This window comes from Lytechinus pictus, chromosome 1 (genome assembly GCF_037042905.1).
Source record: "Lytechinus pictus isolate F3 Inbred chromosome 1, Lp3.0, whole genome shotgun sequence".
NCBI lineage: Eukaryota > Metazoa > Echinodermata > Echinoidea > Temnopleuroida > Toxopneustidae > Lytechinus > Lytechinus pictus.
The window spans coordinates 39,451,965-39,467,121 of NC_087245.1; the positions used below are offsets into that span (position 1 = coordinate 39,451,965).

General features: G+C 36.6%; 1 protein-coding gene across 2 annotated transcripts in view; it reads left to right on the forward strand.

The window, feature by feature from the left end:
* Positions 1–2,915: 2,915 nt before the first annotated feature.
* Positions 2,916–15,157, forward strand: part of LOC129267042 (serine/arginine repetitive matrix protein 1-like) — a 33,308-nt gene continuing 21,066 nt past the window's right edge. The window contains exons 1-3 of one of the 2 annotated variants that reach the window (XM_064102656.1): positions 2,916–2,986; positions 12,881–13,021; positions 13,360–13,374. In XM_064102656.1, coding sequence (XP_063958726.1) covers positions 12,951–13,021; positions 13,360–13,374 — 86 coding nt within the window. In that variant the 5' untranslated portion in view covers positions 2,916–2,986; positions 12,881–12,950. Of the gene's footprint in view, positions 3,007–12,865; positions 13,022–13,359; positions 13,375–15,157 lie in introns of both variants that reach the window. The other variant, XM_064102661.1, reaches the window with a different exon arrangement.

Here is a 15,157-nt window from a genome sequence, read left to right on the forward strand (position 1 = left end):
TTTTTACATTTATTTTAAAAACATTTTCTGATTTTGCTTTAGTTTTATAGGAGGACAAAGAAAAATCAGTAAAAAAAAAAAAACACCCTCCGAAATAGCAAATATATCAGTCTAGGGAATGGGCACCTTTGGTGCCTCATGCAAGACAGGCTCGCTCCTGTGATGAAGGTATAGAGAATTAAATGTTCTTTCTCAAATTGCAGCAGCTATACCGTTTGCAAACATGAAGTTTAATTTTTCGCCAGGGTTTTTCGCTTGATAATTCTTGCACACGGCCCCCGGCCAGCTGCCTCTAAAATAGCATAGAAGAGTGCTGATCGAGTATCTTATAATAACATCACAACCGGCATCACAATATCACTTGCACGAAAGTGGGAATAACACATAAAACATGAAGATTCAACTATAAAATGCAAGGAGTGACCACTGGGATCGAGATCTGGACTAAGTATACTGGGAGATCAGTGGGAGTGCATGGCAGAAGATACTGGACGGGCGTTTATCATGCTTCTTACATTATTTTGTCAAAACTTCTAGAATGAAGACATAAATTATATTATTATGCACCAGTTTGCCAAAATCCCGGGCCAAAATTCCTGCTGTTTTTTTTTCATTAGCACCTTCTAACCATAATTATGATATTGATTCAACACTTTATATTTTGCGAGCGAACGAATTTGCGATAGGCCCTGATTGAAAGTTTCAGATTTTGACCTAAATTATGATAAACGCGGTTATAAAAAGTAGTTAATTATTTTGTCGACTTTGTATTAGAGTGTTATATTGTATTTTATATATATATATATATATATATATATATATTCCGTAAAATATGTAGGCCTACGTCCGATCGACCCCATGTATGTGAGACCTTCATGAAATTTTCAGTCTCTGATTTCTTGTTCTTTTGACAGTCTGTAATGTTCTCAAACTTACTTACTTTACTTTACTTTAAGTCCACGATGCTGTAGGCTTGAGTTGAGTGCCTGTTCATCGATCGTAGTATCTCCTCCATGTTATTAAAACAAAATATATATACCAGAAGCGGATCTAGAGGGGGGGGGTTGGGGGGTTGCAACCCCCCCAAAAAAAAAATCCGGGGACCATTTTTTTAAATCTTATCTTTTTTTTAAAACTTGTAATGCAAGAAAACGCCATTTTCACACACAGATTTTCAAAAATTTTCCCTACTGTGGGAGGGGGGACACCCCCCTCCCCCCTCGCTCGCTCCGCTCGCTTGGACTCGGTCGCTACGCTCCCTCGCATACCACCCCAACCCCCCCTTTATAAAAAGCTGGATCCGCCCCTGTATACCGGTACTTAACACGAGAAAGGACTATCAGAAGTTTGTACATGTATGCTAAAAACCCTGGGAAAACAAAGACAATACTGCCTACACTGGCTTATAGACGGACCTTGACTTGGTCAGTTTATAAAGTGAAGTAAACCTTGAGAGAAATGAGGGTCGGATGCACAAAAAGGTTGATTATTTTATGGAATTGCCCATATTATTATATGCACCTTTAAGCTTTCCGGATTGCCGCCCATATTGTGTTCGAATTTAAAGCAGTCCAGATCATGCATTATGACCCTTCCCTCCGGGATTCGTGACTTGTCGCCGAAAATTTCTTTTAGCATATTTGGAGTGAGGCATATGCTTAATTGTCGGCATGGCCCTTTGTGCTGGGGGTGCATGCTTTTCAGCGCCCCAAAATATTTCCCTGGGGGTGCTGCGCGTATTATTCTCCATAGGCAGCACCCCATGGAATTCTGCCATGTTTAAAAATCGTGAACTTGTCAGTATAACCAAAATGACCTTCATTTTGTAACGAAAACTCCTTTTTTTTGCTCTTCAAATTAATTTCCCGAGACCAATTTGATCTCCATTTTTAAGTGAAAACCTTTTTGGTTACTGACTTTTTTATGCAGGTTCCCTCATATTTCACTCTTTTAAATTGTCTTTAATTCCAAATCGCTATTTTTTTTAATTTGAATTAATTGTTATGCCTTGTCTGATTTGTATTCTCATAAGTTTTCTGATATTGTTTCATAATTTTGTTTGTACTTGTGAAATATGTGAAATAAAATAAAATAAAATAAAATCAAATCTTTCTTTTCTTTACTTTTTTTTTTCTTGTCAAATTTACATCAGCACCCCCAATCGTTCCCAGGGCTCTGCTCAATAATAAACTGTCGGCCTTTTTGGGGTGGGAATTGTATATTCCCACCCACATGCAGGTCGTGTGGTCCAGTGGTTAGAGCATTGCACTCATAATCACAAGGTTGTGAGTTCGAATCCCCGCTCTATAGCCATTAATTGTCTCAGCTTGACTGAGACATATATTAAACAGTGCTAATTCCACATGTTCAAGGCCAGGGGGAATTAATCACTTTTTCACTTGATAATGAGAAAATTAGAATATTTCATAAAATACAAATTATATGAGTGGATGACGGGTGGATATGACGTACACACCATCACCAGTCTCCTCATTTGGATATCGACCAGGATGGAATATTTTGTGATAAAGCAAAAATATAAAATGTCATAACTTTCTTATTTTACATCAGATTTTTATTGATTTTTCATTTTTATGCTTGTTAGATTTTTCTCTTTTTATTGAAATATCAACTTCTGGTTGGGGTGGACTTGTCCTTTAACGGACTGCGCATGCATGCATATAAGATCTAATTTAGCTCGATCATTAAACTAGAAATCAGACCATGATAATTGGCAGTAGACTCTGAAAACATGTCAGCAGATAATTTATTTTCTTGTGTCGAAACTGATAAAAACTAATCAAATAAAAAAATTAAAAAAACTTTTTCAAACTTGATCATGATCATAATCCAGATAGCAATTAGCATGGAGCCGTCGATCGGCGGCTCGTCTTTTCTTTTCCACAGCATATGTTAGCATACGAAATTGCGTCGAGTGTACGTGGATATGGAGGATAGGAGAGAACACGAACGACGACGGTGACTGGTGTGTTGAATTGTAATTTGGTGAAGAATTGTCTATTTTGTTTATTGCTTAAGTGCATTGAAAAAAAGTTATTCGAAATATAGCTATCGTTCGGCAGCCAATCATTCTAGAATGCGGGTAAAATATATACTACATTGCGTGTTACAAATTATGACAAGGCGGGTACCGTACCGCGCTGACGTTCACGCTCATTCGGCCACGCATGGGCACGGTCAGCCCGCGTCATTCCACGCCAGAGTTCAGCCATGCCATTGACATGGTCGTCATGCATCCTGAGGCTGAGCTGTGCTGGGCGCCGGCGGAGCCTGCCACACCAGCTTCAGGCGGTATTGGCTTTGCCATTCCAATGACGTTGTCCATTCACAAATTTAACACTAGATCTAGACCTAGATAATCTATTCTGTCGATTTGTATATGTGCGCCCTTGTTGTGACCTATGATGTATTGCAAATTAATATGACTAAGTTGTGTATGATGGGGTGTCCAAACTTTGCGCACTTTTCAAAAATATTCATCAGGCTTAAATTTGTTCACAAAATATTCATAATTTATACAAAACCAATTCAAGAAATAGTTACCACATTGACGGCAAGATCGTAAACTATAAAATCATGGACGAAAATGTAAAGTAGGTCAAGGGGATTCGCCGGTATCGCGATCTCAAAATTCTATTCCGATCGGCGAATGCGCGCTGTGCTGGAAAACCGTTCAGAAAAGGTGTGACCTAACTTCGCGGACCAAAGTTTTTGTGGACATTTAAACAAAAACTCAAGCTCAAAAAGTGAAATATTTATATCAGATTGATGGCAAAATGCTATAGAATCGGTTAGTACCACATTTAACTCACATTGTTGATGATTTTTGCTTGCAAAATGGTGATATCGTGATGCTTGTTGAGAATATCAGATTTCTTCAAAACGGGCGCTAACGGTGACAAATTTGCCGATTTTTTGCCAATATTTTCATGAATACTGAACTCATCCTAAAGAAACTTACACCAAAGGGTAATTTTAGGTCGCTTTTCACGTTGATGATGTCAGATTTTAAGGATATTGGCTAGTTTTTTAGATAATGACCGTCCGCGAAGTATGGACACGCGCGAAGTTTGGACTCACTGCCATACAGTAAGTGAACGGAGCTGAGACGTGAGGTGGACACTGGAAGTAGAATCTAGAACTAAAGTTGTTGTAGTCTGTCACTCTGTGTAGTCTGTAGAACTAGTCTAGATCTATGACTGTGAGTATGAACCAGACCGTGCCAAGGGCCTGTTTCATGACGAGATGAGTGATACGTAGGAACGTCCATGACGTCCAAGATGGAAAGATTGGAGACAAATCAGCGCTTTCCGTTTCACGAAGGCAATTTTGTCTTCCAAGTCCGCGACATCGTTTTATATAGTATCGGAAAAATATTTAGCCCTCATCACCTGAACCTTTTATTTCGGAATGAGGACTTTTCATAAAATCATATATTTCAATTAATTAAGATAAAGTAATTTTTTGTATGTAGAATTGATGTACATTATGTATGGAGCTTACTTTACAAAGATAGAAAGACTAAAACTTCAAAGATTCATAAACATTTATCTGGATAAAATCAAAATTTTCATTATTTCCTGGGGGGGGGGTCTTCTTTGGGGGCAACCAGTCAATTTGACTATTTTCACCATCATAAATATTATATTATTCATGTTTGTTTTCTTTGAAAAAAAAAAATATTTAGAACACGATGCCCTTTTATAGACACCTTTCATTGATATTTCAACGAAAGAGACCCTTGTCCGACATGAAAATTGATGCAACAAAGTAATTTTGACATTGTATTAGTTCAATATTCTGAATTTTTATAGAATACTTATCTTTAGCAGGGTTGTTGATTTTTTTGATTTTTTTTTTTAAAATAAAAAAAAATCAGATTTTTTAAAATTTAAATCGGATTTTTATGATTTAAATCAGATTTTTTTTATTTTTTTCCAACGAAAAATAATGGTCACACTTAACAAGTTTTAAACTATATTTAAATTGTTTTACACCAATAATAGTGGTCAAGTAGTCTTTTGAACATTGTGTATTGTACTATTTGACAATAATCCACTTATATACAGGTAATTTTTTTTATTTTTTTTAAATTTATTTGCATTATAGAGAGGGACATTTTATGGAAGCCCAAAGTAATGTTATGTATTATGTATACATTTAAACTCTTGAAATTTTTATATCAGTCAGTTTAAGCTTGTAACCGATTTTGCAATCGGCAACCGATTCCATTCGATTTCACCACAATCGGCAATCACTTGCCGATCTTCGATCATGCCCCTTGAAGGAAAAAATCGAAAATAAAAAATCGGCGTAGATCTGGTTACAGTGCGTGATCGCTCAGAACATATTTCAAGATTGTTTTTGAGGTGCTAGCTATTTACAGGTCGCATTATTCAGGGGAAAAGTCGCGGTATTATCTATGGCAATGTTTAAGGGGATAGATATCTTCTCTTCCAACTCATGGTGATAGCGGATGCCGCCGTGAACTTTGAAAGGTCGTATTACCGACGGAGCTCACTGCGTTACTCTCTTACATCGTTTATGATTATATACATTTTATTTTCAACCTCGTGGTGATAGCGGATGCCGCCGTGAACTTTGAAAGGTCGTATTACCGACGGAGCTCACTGCGCTACTCTCTTACCCCCTTTATAATGATATAAATCTTCTCTTCAACCTCGTGGTGATAGCGGACCCCGCCATTAACTTTTAAAGACTGTACTATTGACGGAGCTTATTGCGTTGCTCTCTTACATCGTTTATGATGATATTCATTTTATTTTCAACCTCGTGGTGATAGCGGAAGCCGCCGTGAACTTTGAAAGGTCGTATTACCGACGGAGCTCACTGCGCTACTCTCTTACCTCCCTTATATTAATGATATAAATCTTCTCTTCAACCTCGTGGTGATAGCGGACCCCGCCAGAAACTTTTAAAGACTGTACTATTGACGGAGCTTATTGCGTTACTCTCTTACATCGTTTATGATGATATACATTTTATTTTCAATCTCGTGGTGATAGCGGATGCCGCCGTGAACTTTGAAAGGTCGTATTACCGACGGAGCTCACTGCGCTACTCTCTTACCCCCTTTATGATCGATAGACATCTTCTCTTCAACCTCGTGGTGATAGCGGACCCCGCCGTGAACTTCAAATTGATTTGAAAACGCTAGCTACCCAAAACATTTTAATAACATATTTCAAATCATCGTGCGTGCTTGCGTCGTCTACTTCATTTTAATTGCACTTGCGACTTTAAGATGATGCGTCGTAAGACTAAGAGATCATTCCAATAATTCTAAATTGCTAGCACCTAAAAATACTTCTAAAAGATGTCCCGCCGATCGTTCATTAACCTGTGATCTATGAGAAATATTTTCATTTTATTTTCCTTTGCGCCTTTGCTCGGAAGATGCGTCTTTCGTTTATCTTTCTAATAAAAATCACTCGGTTTATTTTAAAGCAATAACACCTCAAAACCCCTGGCTTTAAAACATGTTCCAAACGATCGCGCATGTTGGCGACTTCCATTCCAATGCATTCGTCTCTGTGACTTTGTCAGGAAGATGCGCGCGACCGCGAACAACATTTTGATGTATTCCTTTGTTTTTAAACATCGCCGATTCGATTTTCGATTCGATTTCGATTTTAGAAGCTTAACTGCCGATCCGATTTTCGATCTGATTTTTGATCCGATTTACAACATTAAGTCAGTTCAAAACATCCGAAGTGTTACTCCAATGCATGAAGTCAAGGCTCGACATTAGCGGTGGCCCGGGGCCACCAGAAATTCACCTCGGGCAACCATTATTGATAAAATGTTAAGTTTTGGTGGCCCGAATCGGGCAACCAATAATTTTCAAAGTAGCACCATTTTTCTCCCAATTTTGCATGCATTTATCAACTTTCTAAAGTTCAAATTGCAACCCAGTGCGTCATGCGCCCTTTTTGTTGATCTACACACAAATACACACACAAAGTTTGCATATTAGGCCCACAGCTATAGCATACAGTAGCTATTATCCAGCCAGCCGCGCCGGCCGGCTGGCGTGAGCTTTACATGAAGCCACTGCATACAGCTGTGCTCTAGATCTAGCTCAGCCTATTCAGACTCCGGGAGCTGCGATAAAAAATGTTGCTGCTAAGAAATCTTCCACAGAACTTTGAAAATCTGAGTCAAAGTCACATTTTACACCAATGAAATGACATTCTACAGTCTATATTACGAAAATTTGGTGTACCCTGATTATTTGCAAGCATTAAGAAGAGGAATTATGACCTCTCTTTTGACTACAAAAGACCGATTTCCAAATGAATTAATACACATAAAAACACATAGGCAAGTACATCACAGTCCCCCGTGTGCATTTGTATGTATGTTGATACTTGGTTTCTTTCGAAGCTGTGTCTTTTCTAGCCAAAAATAAACAGACAGTTTCTTTCTTTCTTGTTTATAAATGACTTCTTAAACCACTCTTGAGAAAGTAAATACTTTAGGAAGGCATTTCATTGATATGAAATGTGAATTTTGCCAACATTTTGGCAAATATAGGGAAGGACTTTTCTCACACTTTTTTTCCAGATATAACTTTTGCCGTTTTTTTATTTATTTATTTATTTTTTTTTTTTTACAGTGGTTAAACCATTTATACCCCTTCCCATTGAATATGCCTGATTAAAAAATATGTTTCTACTAAAAATAAAATAATACAAACTAAAGGATATAGAAATAGAAATGTGCCATTCCCAGAAGGTAAGTGAAAATTATTTGCTTGGCTTTTAAATATATTCCAGTCAGAATAGACTGTTGCCACAGCTGTTAAAAATATTCGTAATGGCTTCTTAATTTTCCCCTTTTCCCCATGTTTATATTAATTTTGTTTATTCATTTTTCTTTCACTTCCTTTTCTTTTTTTCTCTCTAAATTTTTTATTTTCTTTTTTTTTCCCTGTTCTTTGTTTTTTCTTTCTTCATTTTCTTTCTTTTGTTTTATTTCACTTATTTCTTTTATCATTTTTGTTTTCTTTTTGTAATATACTTTTTGAAAATTATTTTCACTTGTTTCCCCCTTTTATGCATTGTTCTAATTTTGCAGCATATTTTTCTGTGATTTTCTCCAGCTATAATATGCTGCAAAAGAGAAAACAGAAATAAACTGGATTTGGGGCCTGCATAATCTAGGTTTTAGGATTCAAAGAGGAAAAAAAATGAAAAACCATTGTTTTGTACATCTAGCTGAGTTTGCTATGCACTAATTATTAACTTTACCATTATGAGTGTGTGTCTATACGGAGATTTAAAAAAAAGTCCACACAACCTGCGAACAATAAAATTCATTTATTCTCTTTCTATCATTTCATTTTTACGATAGAAACAATTCATATTTTACCACAAGCCAATTAGCAAAGTAAAATAACAGCAAACAAGGTTTACATACAAGATGATAAAGTGAAAGTAACTCAGTGGTAGTGGCTGTAGAATTAATATTTCAGAAGTTTGTTTTATTAATTTTTAATGTGTTTCTTTATATTTTTGGGCCACCAAACTTTAATATCGGGCCACCAAAAAAAATTATTTGATGGTTTTGGTGGCCCGAACGGGCCACCACCAAAAAAAGTTAATGTGGAGCAATGATGAAGTACTCAAAGAACTTGAGAATTTCCAACAAAATTGACATTATTAAAGGCCTGTTAGGGTTCCTATACTGCCCTTGGGAATTCTAGCTGGGAATATTTTCTAGAATTATCACATGGGGGATTTTAGCTAGGAATATTTCCTAGAACTAACACATGGGGGACTTCCCAACTAACAGCTGGTAATAGCTAATAAACAAAGGGTTTTGCAACTTAAGTAATTGAAAGAATGGGTATTAATAGTAACAAGAAGGAGGTACATACAAGTAGTTCAGCTGTTTTGTAAAAGTATCCAAGTTGTGGACTTTGAGCACCTTTGTAGATTTTATATATTATTTTATTGAAGATTTAACAGTTTGGTGTACATACAGAGAGTTATTTATCATTACTTCGTTAGAAACTTGTTGTTTTCATCAGTTTTGCTTGTTTTACAATTTGAAAATAAAACAGTGGTGTTAAATCAGACTCCATGAGGGTGTATCATTCTTTTAAAGTATCTCTAAAGCATGTGGAACAGAAATGAAAATGATTACATTGAAAGTATCTGTTAAGAAGAAGAGAAAATAGAGAAAACTAATTTTTTTCATAAAAGGTGATTTAAGTCGCGATTTAAATCATGATTTAAATCGACATGATTTAAATCAAACAACCCTGATCTTTAGTGATAATTTTGCAAATTATGCTTTAAATGTTATTTGTTGATGTAAGAATAGGGTTTGAAAGGAGTAAACAAAATCAACGTGTCTGATTGTATGAGACTAAAAAGGAAAATATGAGAGGCTGCGTGTGGAAAATCGAATTTGTTTAATTTGTCAGATAATTTGTAAGAAACACAAATGTGACCTTTGTGTTTCATGTGTTTCTTTTTCTTTCATACAGTACCTTTGCATGAAAATCAACCAAAGACAAGCAAAATATGAAAATTGCTGCAAACATGTCAAGTGGCTAAAGTAGTGCTTTGCAATAATAAAACAGAGGTCTAGTAAAGGTGTGAAATTAATCCTCAATGGAAAAAGAAAATACTTTTTACAGAAACAATTCTAAAAATGACAATGATCATAAACGTTGTTCATATTTAAAGTTGATAACTTTATGGAAGTTTATAAGAACATAAGCTTCAAGAATATAAAACATATGTTCAACGTTTCAAAGTTAAGGAGTCGAGACATACAATGTACATCATTGCTTTGACATGATATAGGGCCTACCCTACAATTTAAAATGCGCCTTTTCGTATGGATTTTCCATAACCTTTTCTTTTATAGACCCTGTGCAATTTATCTTCATTTGTAATGATTGTGATAGATAGGTCTAATCGATATTACCGCAGATTTATTTTTGGTTTCATTCATCATCTCAAGTTAGCACAAATCCAACAATTTTTATTGATTAAAATTAATCTCAGCAAAAATGATAATGAAAATGAAATAAAAATAAATAAATGATTTAGCATAGTAACATCTTAGTTTTGTATTCTGTTTTTTTTTTTTTTGCTGAACGTTGTAAACATGTTTTCTTTACCATACATAATTTCTTTAAAAGAAATTGTTTTCATGTTGTTTCTAATAAATCATGAGGGGTCAGAGAGATTGCCGCCCATTTTGATATTTCAAGTTTGGTTGAAAAAAACTGGAAAAGGGGTGGGGGAAAAGAGGGAGAAAATGTGAGAAAATAAAATATTTTTCAAAAATTATTTGGGCCTAGATTATCCCGAAGAAGTTAAAATGAGATCCGTTTTGCTGTAAAATTGATGAGCCCCCATATAAAAAATAATTTGGCGCCATCCTAGATAAAATGCATCAGAGTGCAATAGAAAGACCCCCCAAAAATGTTGAAAGGTGATATGTCAGTGTGGCCTGCCGTAAATGCATTTTCTCTCAATGCCGACGATGGTGGGCAGTGTGCAAAGAAGATCATGCCTACGTAGGACATATCTGGAGGTGTCTTTCCAAGGACCATTCTTCGTATCGCCCAAATTGGCTTTGTGAAACAGTTGAGCGATATCTCGTTCTTACGTAGAGCGGTTTTACCAAAGACCATTTCATGCAACAGGCCCCAGGTGTCTGTCCAAGACCAAGCGGCATGCGGCAGCCCAAGAAGAAAGGCCATAGATTCTAGACTAAATACTAAGTATGACCTATCATAATCATGTCATTCTAATTAAAGTTCTAACGACTTAGTGACAAACTTATCAAAATACGGAATAAAGCAATAGAGAAAAATTTGAACACAATTTGATTTTTTTGGTGGGCATATTAAGGTGCTAGTATAGAGTGACAAATTTCTTCAAATACGGAATAAAGCAAGAGAGAAATGTTTGAATGCAATTTGATTTATTGCTGGGCATATTAAGGTGCTAGTATAGAGTGATGAACAAGCCAAGATACTAATAATTCTTGTTGGCCCGGAGGGCGGGAAAAGGGGTTTTCTTTTGGGGGTATATAAGAAGTGGACAGGGGGTTTGAAATGTCTGAGGGAGGATAGAGCGAAAAGAGAAAAGTAGGTAAGCAAAAATTTAAAAAATCTTTGGGGGCATATTAAGGTGTTAGTATAAAGTGACAAAAATTGTAATATTTTGATATTTTTGGCCGACCAAAAGTAACATTATATATTGCGCTCTTAGAATTTACCAGAGCAGCCTAAAATATATTCAAGTGGGGACATGGCATGTTGATCCATGGTCAATTTAAAATTAGAGTGTTTATTCCAGTGTGCAATGAGCATCACATGTACCCCTGTACTTATATTTAGAGTCTGATATCAGGAAAAAAATGTTTCTACTAACTAAAAGGAAAGTGGCCTCATAATGAGCACACAAGTATTCTTATTGTAATGAGATTGGACGTCTTGAGTGTTGATCTAGTTTTAATCAAGATACAAATCTATAGCCTGTTATGTGCCCAATTCTATGTATACAGCAATGCTTATATTGCATATGAATGTAGTTTTGGATGAAAAATTTATTGTACCGTAAGTAACGGACTATAAACCGCACCCGTAACTTTGGACTAAAAAAAAAAAATAAAAAAAAAAAAATTTATATTTGAGGTACGAAGAAACAAAAACTAAGTTAAAGATTTCAAAGTATCCAAAGAGATTACCGGTATGCGGAAATCTGCTGTTCTTGATCAATTCATCTACAAATGTTAGCAAGAAAGAAAGGTCCCGACAATATTGGCCACTTACACACTCACTCACCTCACAGTCACAGTGTACACACACACAGCACTGCCGTTCTTGTACATTGCAAACTACGATACGGTACCAGTACATCTTATCAAATAACGATCTGTGTCTTTCCCGGCGTAGGAGGAAGAAACATTCACATTTCTTGCATCACAAACTCACAATCACTTTCAGAATTTGTCTAGCATTCGATGTCTTAGCATGAATTTTGGATACGGGATTACAGGAAGGTTCAAGAAACAAAGAAATTGGCATTTTTTACAGTTTTTTTTAAGGCTTCGTGCCGTCTCTCTCGTGCGTGGTGTACATGGTATCTTATGAAAAGCAAACGGGAAAGAAAAAATAAGCTGGCGCGAAACGGGACTTCCGAGGGGATCGAGGGTTAAAATGAATAGCGCCAGCTTAAGTCGCACTATAACCACAATACAACACAAGCTAGCTCAGCTCACTCAACTCTCGCGCTCGCTAAGCTGTGACAAAATATTACCGAGTATGCTTGGCGTCTCTTTGAAAGGGAACTTCGCTGCTTTGAACCGAGAATAAAGTTGAAATTAGTGTCATGAAGGTGGGTGCGTTTGTTATGGACAATATTTGATAAGATCGTAATAATCGCTTCTCATTACCCGCGGCTCATACCCCTCTAAACGACATCGCCCTGGGCGGCTACGCCCGGCCACTCGATGTGTTGTGAACTGGCAGACGTCTTACATGTTCGGGAGGGGTTACGACGGGCTGGCTCAGACCCGTCACCGTGGATAAACCGCACCCCCGACTTTTGCTTCTATCCCGCCAAGAAAAAGGTGCGGTTAATAGACCGTTACTTACGGTACTCATGAGTTGTTTTTGTTTCCATGCAATAAGTATACAAGTAGATGCCTATATATAGGCATATTCTCCTCTACCTGGTCGGTTTTTCCATATGTCTGCATCTTATGGCTTGGCCACCCAACATACATGCGAGAATAATAAACAAAACATATCACTTGATGAAATAATTGGTGAAAAATCCTTGAATCTCAGCTTTGTTCGTCTCAGGTGCCTAGAGGACTACAGTCTAGCTGATCAAAAGTTGGATTATAGAGTAAAGGATCTAAACGGATCAACCATGCCACAAGACGGGAGATACAGCCGCAGGTCCCGATCAAGATCCAGGAATAAGCGGAGTAGGAGACGAAGGTGAGTCACCATACAAGCAGTATGAATTGCTTGTCTTTCAAAACAAATGAAACCCTATTGAACATATTGTATAAACTGTAATTAAGCTCTATTTTGTTCAAAAGGGGCTTTAAAACAAACTGTTTGTTGAGGATCTTCATTAGGCCTAACTGGACATGAATTTCAATGCATGGTGTTACTGAATGACTTGTTTCATTGATTAAAGCAAACTCATGACATGTGGTGCGTTAAAAGTTGGCCCAATATGAAAAAGGCAAGTGTAGATTAAAAAAAAAAAAATTTTAAAGAATTTTCAACCTATTCTGTTATTTCTAAAAAGTTTTTTGACTTTTTCGCAGACACGGATCATCAAAGTAAGTACACTGAGATGTCTGAAGATGATTTTGTAATATGAGGAACAACGTCCCCTCTTCCAAGAATGTGTTTTTGCTGGGAAAAAATGGAAATGGCGGAGGATGAGAAAAAAAAGGGGATGCAATGTGCTCTTGAGCTGAAATTCATTGCCGAGGAGCAGAGAAATTGACCTGTTGGATGCCTTTCATCTCATAAAAGAAATAGGAAGAGAGGTTGGATGGAAGGAAGGAGGAAGCAGTGTAGTATTCTGATCCAGATTGAGATGTTAGCCCTGAAGCGATCCACGAGATGTTCTGATGGTTGATTGATGTCTTTGAAAGTCTTTGAAGAAATGTTGCATGTCCTGGTCATTGTTGACCTTCAGCCTTCCTGTGCAATGGCTCGCATGAACCTTCACTTGGGCTGACCCATAGCACTCCCAGCAACCGTTTGTGTCACCCTTTTAAAATGAATAAACTATTAAGTAACCATTTTGTCGGACAATAATTTTTTTTAGAAGAAATAATATTTGCAGAAATTGATGAATGTACTGATCCACCAAATCTTACATTGCTCTAAATGCAAAAATTTCCATGCTGCCATGTGTAATTCAAACATCTTCAAATATGTGTCAACTTATTGAGATGATCATGTTATCAGAGCTTTGTGAACCATGAATGCAAGGTTTGATATCATCTGTACGGAGCCTATAAAGTGCCATCGACTTGACGACTTTGCGAGATACTTTATCTTGCCATGTCGACATAATAACCTTGTTATGTTGACATGGCGAGATATGTTATCTTGCCAAGTCGACTTACAAAAGGTTATATGTTGACATGGCGAGATACGTTATCTTGCCAAGTTGACTTATAAAAAGTTATATGTCAACTTGGCGAGATATTTGGACTCTCGCCGGGCCTTGGACACTTCATATCTTGCCATGTCGACATATAATGTTTTATAAGTCAACTTGGCAAGATAACGTATCTCGCCATGTCGACATAATAAGGTTATTATGTCGACATGGCAAGATAAAGTATCTCGCCAAGTCGTCAAGTCGATGGCTCTTTAAAGGCTCCGTACATCTGGCATTATTTTTCACTTTCAAAAATGAATTAAAATTTTAATATATATTTTGAAAATTCCCAAAGAAAAGGAATGTTGCCATTTTTTTAAAAGTACATGAAAGTTTCTTGTGAATTTTTCTAATTTTGTTACCTTTTAGACAAATTTCAAACTTCATCATAATTACTTCATTGTTGAAACTATTTCAACAAAATCAAAATCATGAACTTACTCTTACAAACAGCTAATTCATAGAAAGTTCATATATGTTGAGTTTGTGTTGCAAGTAAAACATTTAAAAATTCCCAGGTTGGAGGGAAAATTGGTCCGTTACAAATAACTTACAAATTCCATGTCCTGAGGCAATCCATGCCCCTATTTTATTCCACTTTGATTTGGTAATTGTACAGTAAGGAAGGATTTCTTGGGCTAAATCCAAAATTGTTCATTGCCATTGCTCAAGCTTGAAGGCCTATCAACCTTGGATGTCACCTTATTACAGTTTCTTTTACTTCTAGAATCTTTATGTATGAGACCGTTTTGGGCACCAAGAGATGATCCCATTATGATGATGACCGCATGGGCCTGAATGATGTCTCAAATGATAATGTTTTGTAATGATTCCAGAATAGTGAAGCAAATGACTACGCAGAAGACGAGGGACAATACTTTCGGAATCTGTTGCAGATGGTGTCTGGAGGAATGATGATCATGTGGTAGTACATTTGTACTAAT